This window comes from Mastigoproctus giganteus, chromosome 13, assembly GCF_048544385.1.
Source record: "Mastigoproctus giganteus isolate SK-2022 chromosome 13, ASM4854438v1, whole genome shotgun sequence".
NCBI classification, from domain to species: domain Eukaryota; kingdom Metazoa; phylum Arthropoda; class Arachnida; order Uropygi; family Thelyphonidae; genus Mastigoproctus; species Mastigoproctus giganteus.
The window spans coordinates 156,982,447-156,999,585 of NC_143587.1; the positions used below are offsets into that span (position 1 = coordinate 156,982,447).

General features: G+C 36.3%; 1 protein-coding gene across 1 annotated transcript in view; it reads right to left on the reverse strand.

Moving 5' to 3' along the window:
* LOC150076546 (serine/threonine-protein kinase unc-51-like) overlaps window positions 1-17,139 on the reverse strand; it is a 462,846-nt gene that overhangs the window by 379,646 nt on the left and 66,061 nt on the right. The window contains exon 4 of the mRNA XM_090387194.1: window positions 1,709-1,741. Coding sequence (XP_090243320.1) covers window positions 1,709-1,714 — 6 coding nt within the window. The 5' untranslated portion in view covers window positions 1,715-1,741. The remainder of the gene's footprint in view (window positions 1-1,708; window positions 1,742-17,139) is intronic.

Below are 17,139 nucleotides of genomic sequence, written 5' to 3' on the forward strand. Positions count from 1 at the left end.
CGCACACACACACACTTTTTTTATTTATTCATTTTAACTTCGCTCACATGTTATATTATCACTGTTAACTCCTGGCCTGAATGGCATGAAGGGCAATATTACATTGTCTTATGTCTATTAGTATTATTATTGCAATAAAGATTTCTACTATTTCTACTGAGTCTCCTTTAAAATTTTTATGTGTAGCCACCATTAACACTACCATTTACAAAATGCATTCTACCCAGCATCCCAATGGGAACTTTACTGATGATTGAATCCAGTTGGGCTGGGGGTGGGGGGGCCTTTGTTAGATCTATGCGAAATGCAGCATTTACCAACTGATCTGTGAAAGTTAATGGATTCATCAGAGTATTATAGATTCCCATTGCTGAACTATGCAATTAGCAGGTTCTTTAGCCCAGGTTAGTCATGTTTCCTTATGGAGTCTATGAATAATGGCTTCTTATGTGGTCTATATGCTTTCAGACCACTCATCACAAGTCTCTGTCAGAGAGGTTCTGTCACTTGCATTTACTCCAGTATATTCCTTCCACATGGATTTTGTCTGTGGAACTTGCATGATGATCATGATCACCAGGGCATAAATGCTTCAAAACTGTCCTATGCTGCAGTACGTTTCTATTTCAGTGTAATTCCAGATTTTATTTTGACATCTCTGATGTCATATTTTTTTGAATAACCTTAACACAGTAGATTGATTACGGCCAACTTTTGCAGCTATATGTATACTATAAAATCCCTCCCAATCAAGAACAATAATTACGCATTTCTTCCTTAGAGCTAACTGAGTGTATGCAATATCACAGCAAAACAGAGAGTGAGGAGAGATAGCAGCATGAGGATGCTTTTATAAACAAGACAATGAAATAATTGAATGTTGATGCAATATCACGCTAGTTTTATAGGATGATGTAACAGTGTCTATAGATGACAATGTTACATATAGATGGAGTTAAGAAAACATTAAACTTTAAAATGGTGATGCAATTTACATGGCCATCACTATATACAGAGTAACCATTTAAATTTTCAATTATGTGGGGTATATATAAATGGTCTCAAAAAAAAAAAAAAAAAAAAACTATCAATTTAATAGACATTCAGCACACCATTCACCTTGAAGGAATGAGGCAGGCACCCCATTCTTCTATTAGTTCATAAAACTGAGAGTTTACTGTATCTTCAGTATAAAAGGGAAAAACATAAGGAAGAATGATTCCTTCTTGCAAAAAAAAAAAAAAAAAAAAAAGCAGGATGGATGAGTGGAGCTATTAAATATTTAGGTATAGTACTAATATTCCAAATCACAGTATATTCCCACCCTGTTTATACTAATATTCCTTTTTATATTAACCTCCCTATCATCAAGGCAGTTGATTTTGAAGTTGGGAGATTACATTCCCAGTATGCCAAAGTACTTAACAACTCTACTGTTCCATCTGTTCTCTTTTGCTTTTTCCTATGATTCTGATGAATCCGCTACCAAAAGTTTTGCATTAATATTTATAAAAATTTCAGATATTTTGCATAGTATATACAAAAATGGTGTATAAAAAAATTAAACCTTTTTTTTTTTTTAATCTAAAAACCAGAAAACAGAGAAAACCATAAGCAGGACCTACAGTTAAATAATAACATTTTAATGCATACTTTTTATGTGAAATGTGTTTTTGCATTTCAGAGAGAGAGAGAGCTGTACACTTACCTCCATCACTAGAAATACATGTTGCGTAGTCTCCTGAAAATGATAAAGTTTCTTTCTATTATTAATATTATTTTAATTTACATGTTTTCATAATTATTTGCTGGCTAACCCTTAAAAAGTAAAGTTATGAGATTTTAGATATTTATTTACAATAATTTGTAATTGTATTTCATATTTATAAACAATCCCACACTGCACTTTTGTTTACATTTAAACATTTTTTTTTTTTTTTTTGGCTGGTGCAGCAAAAGCTTCAGGCTTCCTTGCACCATATGGCTAATAATAATAATAATTTTCCTGACAAATTCTCTTCAACCTTTATGTAATATATTCAGATATTCTTAAATGGTCCATAAAAAGTAGCAATAACGTGCAGTCCTACCTCTCCATGACTGCCGCAATGCTTGTGGCTGCCAGTGTAAGAAAGGTTGTCTGAAATCCGCAAAAAAAAGTTAATCCCAGAATAACACACTAATTGATAATATCACACTCAAAATAGTGGAGAATGAAGAAACCTAGGGTAATTGTTCATGCCAACATGAAGATCTGAGTAGTGCAGAGATGCTGCTAGGACAGCTCATGAGGTCAATGATATACAGGAGTTTTTCCAGCAGAGACAAGGAGGTGATTATTATGTATGGTAAGGCTACGCACAGGTCTGTAAGCCTAATTTTAAGAAGGATGTGATGCTATTGGAGCAGCTGAAGGGAGAAAAAACAGGATTAGTCAGCGCTTGGATGTACGCACCTGTGAAAAAACCTGATTGCAATGCTTTAAATTCAATGTTTAAATGGACTGAATAAATTACATGCTGATGGTATCCTTACTTTCTCACACAGCATAAATAGGTGATATAAATTTAAATTAAAAAAAGATGGTTGCAAGAGACAGATATGTGAAAATGCATTCAACCAGAGAATAACTGACAGCTGAGTGTAATCCATCTGGTGTTGTGAAAATGAGTAGTTTGAATAAAACTTAAGGGAGAATTAGACAAATTATAATACGGGATAGATAAATAAGCTGCAGGGATTTTTTTTTTTTTTTTTTTTTCTGTTTTCTTTTAACTGGTGCCACATGAGCTTGTTTCCTGGAATGACTGGCTGCTACTAATAATAAATACGGAAAAATTTTGAAAACCACACATTCAGAAATATTTCTCCAATAATAATATGTAAATTTTTATTTTTAATGTTTTTTAAGTCTTTTTGTCACATATTACTTCAGTACAAATTGTGGGTCCTGATTATACTAAGTTGATTACACAAATTCTAATTAATTCCTTCCTTTCCACCCCCAACTCATTCTCGACAGAGCAAAACAATATGGTCAAAAGTCTGATTTTGTATGCTTTTTTTCATTTTAACACTTTTTTTTTTTAACTTCACATAAAAAGAATAAGAACACAAATTCAGTATCCCGCAGACAGCATTATCACACAAAGTAGAGGCACTGTTGTGGCCTGGGAAAGAACTGAAGGGAACAGTTGTCTTCCAGATAATGGCCTCAAAAAATATATTACTTTTTTTTTTTTGATGTTTACAGATCTATCTGGAACAGGACATGATACAGCCAGGGTGGGGGGGGGATGACTTGTGTGCGTAAGTGCGAAAAGAGTGTCAAGATATTAGGCATCAACTCACTCAGCATTCTGATGTGCATTTATGAGAGCTGGAAAAACGGGGTGGATACCCTCAAACAAATTAAGTTAGGGGCTCATTAAGCTTTCAACCGCCCACCACAATGCGAGAGCTTGCACCTCAGAGAACATGCTGGCAAACTCTAAGGCAGAATGTGCTGGTATCCTACAAGAGTTAGCTATTGTAGTTGACTGTATTGTAAGGGAAACAGGAAATGTACAGGAATACCTTGCATAGCGCGGTTTCACTATAGTGTGGTTTACAAATCGAAAAAAAAAATTAACTGAGTTATGCACCAATACATTTGATATGTATGTATGTATTAAAATGCCAGCACATAGGCCAATGCGTTATGGATTCAAGGCCACGCTGACTGTTGTTGCAACTGCCATTATATACGAACTCTGCTAGCATTCATGCATTAGTAAACACTCTAGATTTCGAGCAGTGAGGTCGTTCACTGTGCGTAAGCTGTATAAATATTTTTCACTGTGTATTTTTATTAAAGATTATTTTTTAAACGTTACATGAGTGCATTTTGCAAATATCAGTGGAAAGAAGAAATGTAATGGCGCTGAGAGTTCTTTTAGATCCAAACATCGAACAAGGTATGAAAGTAAGGCAAGCGTTGCAAAATGACATTCGATATAGAAGATATTCGTTGCAAAATGACATTCGATATACAGAGATGTATGCAGATAAAAAGAAGAAAAAACTGTGCACACTAAGGTGATGAGTTATTTTTCAAAATAAAAATACAGTACATAATTTACTTATATTCTTTTGGTATGTACATACTGTAATAAAAATCATTTGTGCTGTACTTACTGGTATGTTTCATTTTTATCATTTTAATTTCTTTTTTTGCAAAAACTTCATATGCGTCAATTTATGGTAAACAAACACCTATGCAGGCTGGCCTCAATTAACGCGATTAATTCATTACACAAGTGCATTGCGCAAAATGGAAACGCGTTAATCGAATATAATAATCAATAGGAAAAATTATAATTGGTCCTTGACCTCCTGGAATGTCCATAAAGAATTTTAAAAATACCTTTTAAATAACTTTTTAACTTTATACAATGTAAAAGATAATGAAAATAATTATGGAATTAAATGTTTATTGCATAAAACAGCAGTTCCCAAACTGCGCTGTGGAATATTTTAACTTTTCGAGGGAAACACAGCAATACTCGACATCTGTCGGACACTGCGCGAACTACTAGCTCGAGGTAGTTCACACTTTCAGCATTTCTTATTAAGTTGTTTGGACCTAACTACTAAATGTAACTGTTAGGTATTTCTTTTGGTCTGGGTGTGCCTTGAAAAAATTACTGAGACACTAAGGGTGCCGTGAACCGAGAAAGTTTGGGAACCTCTGACATAAAATACACAATGAAGAAATGACTGTTGCGGAAATATTTGAACAGTGTTGACTTTCTTTTCATCAATCAATTTCCGATAGCCAACAACAATCGCAGAGGTTCTATGCGATATGAAAGATATCATCTAATTCTTTTACCGTTATCTCCTTCACGGTAACATTTTCATCTGGCTCATTTAAAAATTTGAATTTTTATACAAGTGTGCATTGACTTTATTAGCAGGAGACAAACAAGTAACATGTCTTCTTCCGATGGTTGATGGAACACACCAAGGCGGGCAGCAGGCAAACGTTTGTTTATTTTCCGTACAACTCGCGGTAAGCTTAACGCGCGATTCAAATCTTTTTCAACTATCACATAAAAAAAAAAAAAAAAAAAATCACGTTAACTGGAAATTTGCATCGTGTAACGTGAAAAGTGGTATAATTTTTTCAAATAGTGTTAACTAAAAATTGCTTTATGCAAGGCCTGGTTGTATATTTGTGTAACTCGACCCATATAATCAAATTGTCGGAACATATTACATTAAAATACTTACTAATAATACCTCGATCAGCACGGTTTCGCATAGCGCGGTATTTTTTGGCACGAATTAACCGCACTATGCGAGGTATTCCTGTATTGTACAAAAAGGAAAGGTGGAATAGGACCAGGGTATGTCTGCAGGGACAAAGGCTGATGACACTATATAGCAGATATCACCTTTTAAGGGCATAAAAAGTGATATTGTTGTAAACATTGGCACTAATGGCATTAAGAGGAGATCTGAGGACTTACTTAACAAGTACAGGGCAATGTTCAGAAAAAGTTGGAAGTTAGGGTTAAATTTGAAAGTGTCTGCAATTCTACTCCAGAGATGACAGGAGGGAGTACATGATAAGTCTTATCAATCAATTCAGCACTGGCACTTTTGCAAAGATCATAGGGTAGAAATTTTCTCAGTGTAGTTTCTGCTTGTTAACAGGTGAGACTGCTTCTACAGGGATAAGATACACGTAAATAGAGGGGGATCAGGAAAAGTGGCCCCTCGCATTTCGCCCCCTGTAGATAATGAGTAGGCTACAAAAATGTAAATATTACACCTAATTTTTTAATAATTCTAATTTATTTTGTTTTAATAGAATAAATGCACATTATTATTGTTTAAAACTCGAAGTTATGTGCAATGCCTCTAAGGTAAATAATCACATTACGATTTTGAAAATCTTGGACTATTCTTTTGATTCTAGCAAAAATTGCAGCATACTTCTTGTTTCTTTGATTGCCTGAAGTACAGGCAATTAGTTGTGTAATTTCTAAATTATGCAGCCCTTGTTGTTTCTTTAAAGAATCAATGAATCAGTAAATATTTGGGAATAAAGCAGCACAAGTTTCCTGAAATCCCCTGTGCCACCCCTCCACGCTGTTGTTGGTACGTGCTGATCATTCGGTGTTCGTGTGTAAACATTCCACAATTCGATGGCAAAAATGGGTAATTGCCGGCCTCTCCATTGTCTTCTTCCAATATATGTATTTTCAAAGTAGTTTGCAATCACCATAGCTTCAATGGGGAAGTCATCAGCTTCAACTAAATCTTCAGATGCTTGAATAACGTTAGCAGGAGAAATGCCAATGCCGGAATCATTCGGATCCGACGAACAAATTCGTGGTCTTGTTTGTATCGGGCTTTTAAACCTTCATTCTGTACCTTTCACCAAATGCTTTGGGAAAGATGAAAAAAACAACCGGTATTTACAGGAAATTCTTGTTGGAAGGCTTGCATCGCATTTTGTTTGAAATCTGTAATAAGTCGCTAGGGGTGGAGAACCGGTTGTAGATTTTTAACTTCTTGAAGCAACTTGACATATGTGGAAGAGGTTTTGTTTGGCAGAAGCGCGTAGACCACTGGAATAACTGTATTGAATTGAACCACATGGATTGTATAAAGCAACTGGAAATGCATGGGTACTGTGCTAAAAGTACCATCAGAAAACCACTCCTGGCTAAGCGCCAATAATTGAAGATTGTTACTAGTGGAAAAAATAAGCATGTGACCTGGGAGCAGTTCGTCCTGAGAATTATACATCAAAAACTGTTGTACATTGCCATCGATAATGATTTCTTGATAATTTTGTGGAATTACTAGGTCCTGGAGATTGCTCGGTAAAGCAGGAGTACCATTGTTGCATTGAACATGACGAATGGTTCGTTTAAGTGAACCCTTTTTAGAAAGTAATGCAGTGACATTGGCATGAGCCTCTGCAATTACTGATGCAACGATTTGCTGTGGCCGTTCGTTCATGTTTGTTGCATGTTGCCGTATTTGACCAATCAATTGCAATGCTTTTGATCTTGCAGCTTGAGCTGCATGGTTATGTTTAGTTACGACTTTCACAACTGAGCTTTCCAAACCCTCTCTCCAAACACGCCCTTTGCAGGTGGGACGTTTTTCACAAACTCAGATTCCATCTTGTTCATCTACAGTTCTCTTTGAAAACACGTAAATGTGGTTGTCATCGTCTACCAATTTTCTTTTGCCTCTTATTGATGGAACACTTTTTTCCATTGTACATACAGGATTAATCAATCAAAATGCAAAAATTGCACTGCCTGCAATGCTCAGCTTGTTCACACGATGCACTGCCGATAATGAGGCGGCGAAAACAGCAAACACACTATCCACTGCTGTTTGTTTGTTTTGTTTATTTGGTTTTTAGGAGCATTAGCAACTAAGGCCATATTGCTCCGGAGATATGCGGTGGTCATTCCCTGACCACTGCACCAGAAAATGTGAGGAGAGCCAGATGCAGGAACTTTTGTTTGAATTTAAACAAATCAGAACAAGATTCATTTGTTACTGAAAAGACTCCTGTAAGATTAGTCACGGTTCCTTCCCCACCATGTCTGTCACTAACCACGTGACTATCACCCTCGTGGTCGAGTATCTATTCTTTCCATTGTGAAAGGATTAACAGTTCCAGCTAATCCTTTCACAATGGAAAGAGAACCCTGAAGACATACAAAAGGGGAGATATTATTTTAAAAGCTACGTGGGAATTTGTACACGAATGTAATTTTGAAAATTTGTTCGGAAAAGTTAAGAGTTATTGGAAATTCAGTTCGAGTAATCGAGAGACTTTAATATTGAATCTCCACTAAAGGGGCTGGGACTTCAATAAAAATTCGAGTTATCGAGAGTTGACTGTATTTACATATTTGTAACCTACTCATTATCTACTGGGGCAAAATGTGAGGGGCCACTTTTCCGTAAAGCAAATAGAGGGGGTGCAAGAATATTTGCTGATGCTATCAATGCAGTGATCAGCAGTTGGAAAAACTGCTAGCTTGGAGGGATACACAGACTAATAAATTAAAAATATCCACAGGCAAAAATGAGAGTGATTCTTGCACTGTTTTTATAGAAACATGCAGCAGCCCAGAAAGCAAGGTTCCAGGGATTTCAAGCCATGCTGAGGATTATGGAACAAGGAAATACATGGGTTGCATTATGGTAACTAAGAGCAAGAATTGGTGTACATTGCATGTACACCAATGCTACGAACATAGTAAATATGATGAATTTGAAGTGCTGGCCATGTCATCAAATACAGACATTATGGGAATATCAGAAATGTGATGTCACTCAGATATAAGGAATTTGAATATGGGAAGTACAATATATACAGAAATGACAGGTAAGAGGGGGGGGGGGGGAGTTAGGCTCTTAGTTAAGAAGCACATAAAATTTAAGGCAGTGCATCCGGTTGACATGGGTGGCCAGTGCAATGTTGACTCAGTCTGGTGTGTCATAAGCACTGGGCAAGCAAAAATAGTAGTAGTCCGTTATAGGTCAAAGAAGTTCACAGAAATAGTTTGCCAGTAAATCAGAATGACTTATAATAGGGGATTTTAACTTTCCAGATATTACCTGGAACTTGTGGGTTGGTCACTCAAACACCAGCAAGATTTTTGTGGATTTATTGGATGACTGTTTTCTAGAGCAGCATGTTAGAGGAAACAAGAGAGAGCAAAACTCTTAATCTGATTATCAGATTAAGTATCAGCAGTGATTCTTCATGCATTAAGAATCTAAAGGTAAAAGACCTCTCTGAGGGCAATATACTGACATGGGATTTACTCAAAGATGTAACTACCATCAGGGGTAAAGTGAAGGGTTTTGCTTTCGTAAAAGTGACTACAAGTCTCAGACAGTTTTTTTAATTCTACATAGTGGGACCAACTGATGATGTTACCAACAGCAAATTCTAAATGGGAAGCACTCAAGGAATTAATCTTAGCAGCTACTCTAGCCTTTTCACACAAACTAAGAAATACTGTTCAAGTTTTAGGCCTAAATGTGTACTGGACATGTGCATGTGTGTCCCCAATTCACAAAGGGTAACAGGTTATTATAGACCTGTAAGTCTAACTTTTGTTCCAGGGAAAATAATAGAGTCACTGGTTAAGGAAGCGATGCAGGATCATCTAGACTGATGAATCTCATCAACCGGTGCAATACCACCACTTTGTTTATTGGAGGCTTGAAGTGGTAAAACCCATGTTTAGTCTCTAGAGCAAAGTTTCCTGCATCCCCCTCCCCATTCTTCTCCTTCAACCCATGCACAGTACTAAGTACGATAGGTTTTGATATCTTTCGTGTTTCCATAAAAAAAGACTACAGTTATAGTCCAGACACGGCATGGGTTTGTTAAAGGGAAGTCTTGCCTGACCAATTTGATTGGATACTACGATGGGTCACAAAGGAACTGGATGCAAAAAATAATTTTGATATCATATACTTGCATTTTAGGAAAGCTTTTTAAACTGTCCCACATGGAAGGCTACTGTACAAATTGGAGCAGTATGCCAATAAAGGAAAGTTATTACAATGGATAAAAGGATGGTTGAGTTGGAGAAGACAGAGAGTGGTTATCAATGGATACTGCTCTTCATGGACTAATGTTATTAGTGTAGACACCAGGGTTCAATGTTGGACCCATTGTTGTTTTCACTATTTATCAATGATATTGAGGCAGGTATATCAGAGTTAATGTCTAAGTAGGTTGGTAGGGTTGTTAATGCAGGAATTGACAGTTAGGAAAGTATGCTGCTGCAATAGGATCTAGAAAAGTTGAGCAGATGGGCTGAGAAGTGGAAAATGAAGTTTAACATTTGACAAATGAAAAATACTGCATATGGGTAGCAGTAATCCCAGAAAAATGTACCAACTGCATGGTGTTACACTCAGGGTAGTGGAGAATGAAAGACACCTGTGGGTAATTGTGCAGTCACGTATGAAGTTTTCCGAGCAGTGCAAAAAAGGCTGCAAGAGTAGCTCATGGTGTCTTGCTCAGAAAACTTCATATGTGACTGCACAATTACCCCCAGGTGTCTTTCATTCTCCATTACCCTGAGTGTAACACCATGCAGTTGGTATATTTCTCTGGGATTACTACTACTACCCATATGCAGTATTTTGCATTTGTCAAATGTTAAACTTCATTTGCCACTTCTCACCGGTTGATATACAGGAATTTTGCTAGCAGGGATAAGGGGGGGGGTGATTGTCCCCTTGTATAAAGCAATGATTAGACGACACCTTGAGTACTGTATACAGTACTCAAGGTGTATACAGGTCTGGAGGCCTCATTTTAGCAAAGATGTACAACTGCTGGAACGAGTACAGAGAAGGGAAACAAGATTGGCAAGTAGAACAAAGGGTTGGTGTTACCAAGAAAGGCTTAATTTCTGCAAATTGCAGCTTCTGGAGACTAGGGACCTGCAAGGTGATCTAATTGAGGTGTATAAGGGCTTGAATGGATTAAGCAAGCTCAATGCTAATGCGATTCTTCCTCTTGCTCAGATTACTCACCTGAGGGGGCATAAATTCAAATTGAGGAAAGACAATTGCAGATTAGATGTGCAGAAATTCACCTTTAGCCAGTTGGGTGGTTGATAGTTGGAACAAACTTCCATCTGTTGCAGTGGAGGTCAGCAACTTAAATAAGTTCAAGGCTGAACTAGACAAACATTTGGAGTGAATGGATGAGTGAAATGGAAAGGGTGTGGTTTTTTTTTTTTTTTTTTTGGCTGATGCCATACAAGCTTGCTTTCTTGCATCATATGCCCTACTAATGCTAAATGGATGTCAGATGAACTAATGAGACTTGTTCAGAGAAGAAAAATGCATTGGATGCATATAAATTATCAGTGACGCAGAAGCCTATGGTAGATATAAGGGAGTCTGTAATCAAGAGTGGTCAGGAGTGAGAGTGCATAGCACGCGTTCCTTGAGTGAACAGGGGTTCAAGCCCGTGACTACTAAACATGATAAATATTTGTATTGACGATTTATTGTAAACTCTATTGACTTGGTTGTCGTGCCGGAATATAAACAGAAATGAGGTTAGGCAAGCGAAGGCAGATTACGAGAGATCTAAAGGATGCAAAGAAAAATGGCAAAAACTTCCTTACTTATGTAAACTCTAGAAGGAAGGATGAATCAGATTGGTCCACTTGATATTGAAGGTTTGACTGTTGATGATCCTGCTCAGGTAGCTGACAAACTGAATGAATATTTTGCACATACATTCTCACGAGGAATTCTGTAGGGATGTGGAGGAGGATATGATTTGGTCTAGAAATCTGAGTGTTGTTGAAGAGTAGAATGGATCAGCATTTTTTTTAAGTAAAACAAGAAACCATTTTACATTGATAATAATAAATGAGGGAAAAAACATTTTTACAACAAGTAAGAAAAGCAAAATGGAATTGTTTTTGTAAAATATGCCTCTGCTGCACATCAGCCAATGTGTGGCAATGGCATCTTCTAGGTGAAACTAGCACATGAGGAGAAAAGCAAAAATTGTAAACACTCATGCTAGACCTAACAGGTCCTTTGCCTGTATAATTCCAAGTAAACAATTTTTCATTTCCAAAACATCTCAAAATTTTACTATATTTAGGAGGATATATACAAAAATTCAGATTTTTAATTTTTAATTAACTGTTAATGTGCAAAATCTAGTTCTGAGACACACCTGTCAAGTACAGTGTGAGTGCTGCCAAGTTAAGAATAAAACTTAAATTCTATATCTGTTTATTACATATGATTAGATCATATATTGTTCATTTTATTGTTGATGACAACATATCTCTTATGCAATTATGATGTTATGCCTAATATCTTTGTTTCTTTTGACATCTTTACATATAGCAATGACAAAAATAAATAAAATTAATTACTTGAGTTAATAGATCTGCTGTTATATACATATTTGTTTCTCTCTGTATGCTTCACTTTATTACTTCTTTTGTGCGATGGGCACAGCAGTGCATCCTCCTGTTTCTAAGCCAGAAAATGGCATTCAATATGTCACATAATTTTCTGTAGTTCTGGGAAGAGTAGAGAAGCATAACAAAAGAGCAGATAATCTTCAGTTGCTTGAAAGAGGTGGGGGTGAGTTGACACAATGAGAGAGGAAAATGGTATTTTTTAATATCTTTTGTGAATAAACGGATTTTGTGCATTTATATTAATGGCCTGGTAACAGTGAAAAGATGGATCAATGGAATTATACTGTGTTGCCAATAGTAACAACAAACTTACAATACTTTGGTGACAGAGCATACATACAAAAATAATCTATAGGTCACTAGTCTAATAATATCAAAAATATATAAATAAATAAATAATAAAAATAAAATAATTCTTTGCTCATATTAACACTAAAAGAAAAAAGATGAACCATATTGGCCCACTAGATATGAATGGCATAAATATTGATGAACCAGTTCTGGGTTTGCTGATGCCGAACAAATATTTTGTATCTACGTTCAATTCTTGAAGGAGTTTTAATGGTTGGGGATAACAGAAGTGTACCAAGTTATAACTGGGAACCATATTATTTTATGAAAATTAAGAAGAAATTAGTTGTTGAAAATAAATAAGGTACTGGCAATGATGGAATCCATCAAACAGCATTAAACAAAGCAATAAAAGAAGAAATAAACCCTTGGCAATAATCATGAGAGCATCCTTAGAGTCAGAAGGTCCCTACAAACTGATGTGAAGATCTCTCTCTCCCTATTCACAAAGGAGAGAAATTAAACAGTGAAGTGAGTAATAACAATGAAGTGAGTAATTACAGACCCACAAGCCTGACTTCTGTTCCAGGGAAAACAATGGAGTCAGTGGCTAAAGAAGTGATGCAGGATCATATTGACAGGAACGCAGTTATATGGCAATCATAGCGTGGACTTAAGGGAAGATCATGTCTAACTAATCTCATTAGCTACTGATTATAACAAAGGAATGCAAAAAGCAATTTTGGCATCATATAGTTAGAGTAGTATCAGTTATTAAAAGTGACAAATGTTGCAAGGAAGCAAGCTTATATGGTATCACGCTAAAAAAAATAATTTTAATATATAAAACTACCCACCTCATCTGTCCATCCCCTCCAGTAATTTGTCTAATTCTTCCTTAAATTTATTTTAAATAAATTTTAGGAAGAATTAGATTTATTTTAAATAAATTTATTTTATTTAAAATTTATTTAAATAAATTTTAAGAAGAATTAGACAAATTACTGGAGGGGATGGACAGATGAGGTGGGTAGTTTTATATATTAAAATTATTTTTTTTAGCGTCATACCATATAAGCTTGCTTCCTTGCAAAATCTGTCACTTACCCACTTCCACAAAACCAAATAGATACTTGTTCCAACAATAATTCTGGCTGAAAGCAAATTTTCACATATCTATCCTGCAAACATCCTTTCAGTAAAGCTTTTGATAATGTTCCACACTCTAGTCTGTATATTGGAAGAAGAATTGTTGAAAAATTGTTGAGTGGGCAAGTTATTGCTATGGATAAAGGGACTGAGTGGCAGAAGATAGAGGGTGGCTATTAGGTGCCCTGCTCTTCCTGCACTAATGTTATTAGTAGAGTCCCTCAGTGTTCAGTGCTGGGACCTTTATTATTCTTCTTCTTCCAGTCACATAGCTCCCTGAGGAGCTGTTGTGGCCACCAACAAATTCCTCCAACTGCATCGATCATGTGCTATATGAGCAGCATCGCAAAGTGTCATGCCCAGAAGTTCACTGATCCCATCCATCCATCTAGTTGCAGGTCTTCCTCTGCACCTCTTCCCCTCGGTTTTTCCTTCCGTTATATTCTTCAACAGGAAGTTTTCCCTTCTTACTATATGACCAAAAAACTTGAGTTTTCTTTTGCTGATGCCATGAAGAAGAATTTTAGGCCTGCCAATTTTATTCAATACCCACTCATTTGTTCTTTGATCCAAGTAAGAAATACGCAGTATTCTCCTGTAACACCACATTTCAAATGCCTCAATTTTCTTCCTGTCAACTCTTTTCAGATTCCACCCTTCACATTCATAAGTGGCAACTGGAAAAATTAACGAATCAGTGATTCTCAGCTTCGTCTTTAGGGACAGATCATGATCTCTCCATAATTTTATCAGATCAGCAACCAACGTTTTAGCAATTGCCTGTCATCTCTTTGCATCGTTTGAGCAGTCACTATTTTTATTTATTCTTGACCCTAAGTAATCAAATTCATCAACTTCTTTGATATCTTACCCATTAACCTTCACATCGAGATTATCACCAATCATCAAAATTTTAGTTTTACACACGTTCAGAAACAATCCTTTATCTTACTTGCTTCATATACTCTCCTCAGAGTTTCTTTAAGATAATCCTTAGAATTACAAATTAGCACAGTACCATCTGCATAACGAAGACTGTTTATCTTCAGTCCTCCAATTTTGATGCCAGTCTCTACATCAGTAGTTCTCAAAGTGGGTGCTACTTACTCTTTATAGGGTTGCCGTGACGTCAAATTTAGCATTGGCTTACATCGTGGCTGTCACTACAAAAGGTCGTTGAATTTCATGCAACTATGTAAATTAGAAGTCGTCATGAAATAATTGTTGACCGCATCGCAGTGTTTATGTACATACACCTACATATATGGAACAGCTGAGCCGTCCGTTACGTACACTGTATTTGAAACAGCACCACCTTACAAAATATTCTGCCAGCGTCCATTGCACCCGGTGCTGGGGTTGCTGGGCATTTTTCATAATGGATTTAGGGTGCCTTCACATTAAAAAGTTTGAGAACCACTGCTCTAAATCTTCCAAAGCTTCACACATGATATCTTCGGCATAGAGATTAAAAGGGTGAGGTGACAAAATACAGCCCTGCCAGATACCGTTACCTATGTGAAAAAGTCTGTGTTTCCCATGTTCGTTCTCACAGTTTCTTCCTGGGTACAGTAGCTTAATCAGCCGAATTATGTGGATTGGGAAATCCATAATAGTCATTGTTTCCCATAGTTTCTCATGTTGAACACAATCAAATGCTTTTGCATAATCTATAAAACACAAAATGACTGGAACATTGAATTCTTTGCATTTTTCAATAATCAGTCACAGACTTAATATCAGATCTCTGATCTAAGTCAGTATAATACTGACTACAGTGGTGCTGCGTGTAGTAGCTGTGTTTAAATGTGCTCTCAAGTTTATTAAAATTTGGTGGTTTGAAGCATAAAAAAATTGAAAATACATCTTACGGTAAGGAAGAAGAGATAAAGAGGATTCATTAGACATATATTTTATGACTGAGTGGTAAATATTTAGGCTCTAAGACTAAAATAAAACTTTAACGGTTAGTGAGTTCGAAGAATACTGAAGATTATGCAGCAGTTTAACGCTAATGAAAGGAATTTAAATTTTGAAATATAGGAGCGAATATTTAAAAACGTATGAAATCAGTGTCACCTTATGAATAAATTCATTGACTGAAGTTATAAAAATTAATTGTGCGAATATACTGAAAAATTTGCGGAAAGGACTGTAATCAGCCTTTCTGCAATAAGCAGAGCTCTGCTGTAGCCAACTTTCTTTTCCTGAGCATCTGATGAGATGCATGATGATGACTCTTCGTATGATTAAAGCCGGCCCCTTTCAAAATCGGCCATGTGGTAGGCAATGGCATACCACCATATTATCTGATGCCACAGAGACCACAACAAAAACAACTCCATAAACTGCTGTTAACCAGATCCCGGATGCCATTGTGTGCCCTGCAAAATTAAATTTAAGAAAGAAGAGGGGTAAACGTGGCCACATGGAATGTAAAAAGTTTAAAAGAGGGCAAGATGGATAGGGACAACAATGAAATGGATAAGTATAAAATTGACATTTTAGGAGCAACCGAAGTCATTGACAAGGTCAGTGACTTCGGTTGAAGTTATTGAAGACAAGGTCATTTCAGAACTGGAAATGGGTTTTTGATATTTTTTTCTGGAAGTGACCAAGTAAAAGAACATGGTGTCACTGTCATTTTAAATAAGGAATGTTCAAGGTCTCTTCTTGGATACAATCCTATTAATAATAAAATGATGACGGTTAGATTTCAGAGCCAGCCAGTAAACCTCACAGTTTTAGTTGCATTTGCACCGACATCAACATCCACAGACGAAGATATCGACATGTATTATGAAAATCTCCAATCAGCTCTTGATCTGGTCCAAAAAAGGATGTTTTGATACTCACGGGTGATTTTAATGCAAAAGTAGGCAAGACAGTTTCTTCTAGTCCAGAATGTGGTAGGTTTGGTCTTGGCACTAGAAATGAGTGGGGTGAAAGTTTAATTGAATTCTGTCATCTGAAGAGTCTTGTCATATTTAACACCTGCTTTCAGCAGTACCTGAGAAGGCTCTACACATGGAAATCTCATCATAAAACAAGAAATCAGATTGATTACATCCTTATGTAGCAAAGGTGGTGTTCTAGTAAATGCACAGCAAAAACACTTCCTGGAGCAGATTGTGGCAGTGATCTCAGCTACTCCACATCGTTCTCAAGCTTAAGCTGAAAAAGATCATGAATAAGGTTTTCTCTGGACGATTGGATGTAGAAAATATTCCAAACAATTATATGCTTGAAACAGGCAATAGTTTTCAAGCTCTATTAGAACTAGATGATGATATGCTGCCTGAGGAAATGTGGGAAAATACAAAAAGTATTATTGAGTGAGGATTCAGTAAATACACATTAGAGAAAGGTCAAAGATCAAGGAAGCCTTGGATTACAGAAGCCACTTTTAAACTTATTGAACAGAGAACTGCAAAAGCCCAGGGTGTACAAGGAAATGAAGAGTATCAGGAACTAAGCAAAGTCATCAAGCGCTGTTTAAGCCAGGACAAACAGAATTATATCAATCGAAAGTGTAAAGAAATCGAATACCACAACAAATGAAACAACATTAAAAAGATGTATGATGTAATTAAGTCTTTAAGACAAAAGTTCTGACCAAAACTTAATGTAAAGGACTCCAAAGGAGAAATTTTAACAGAGGAGAAGAACACAATCAAAGGAAGGTGGA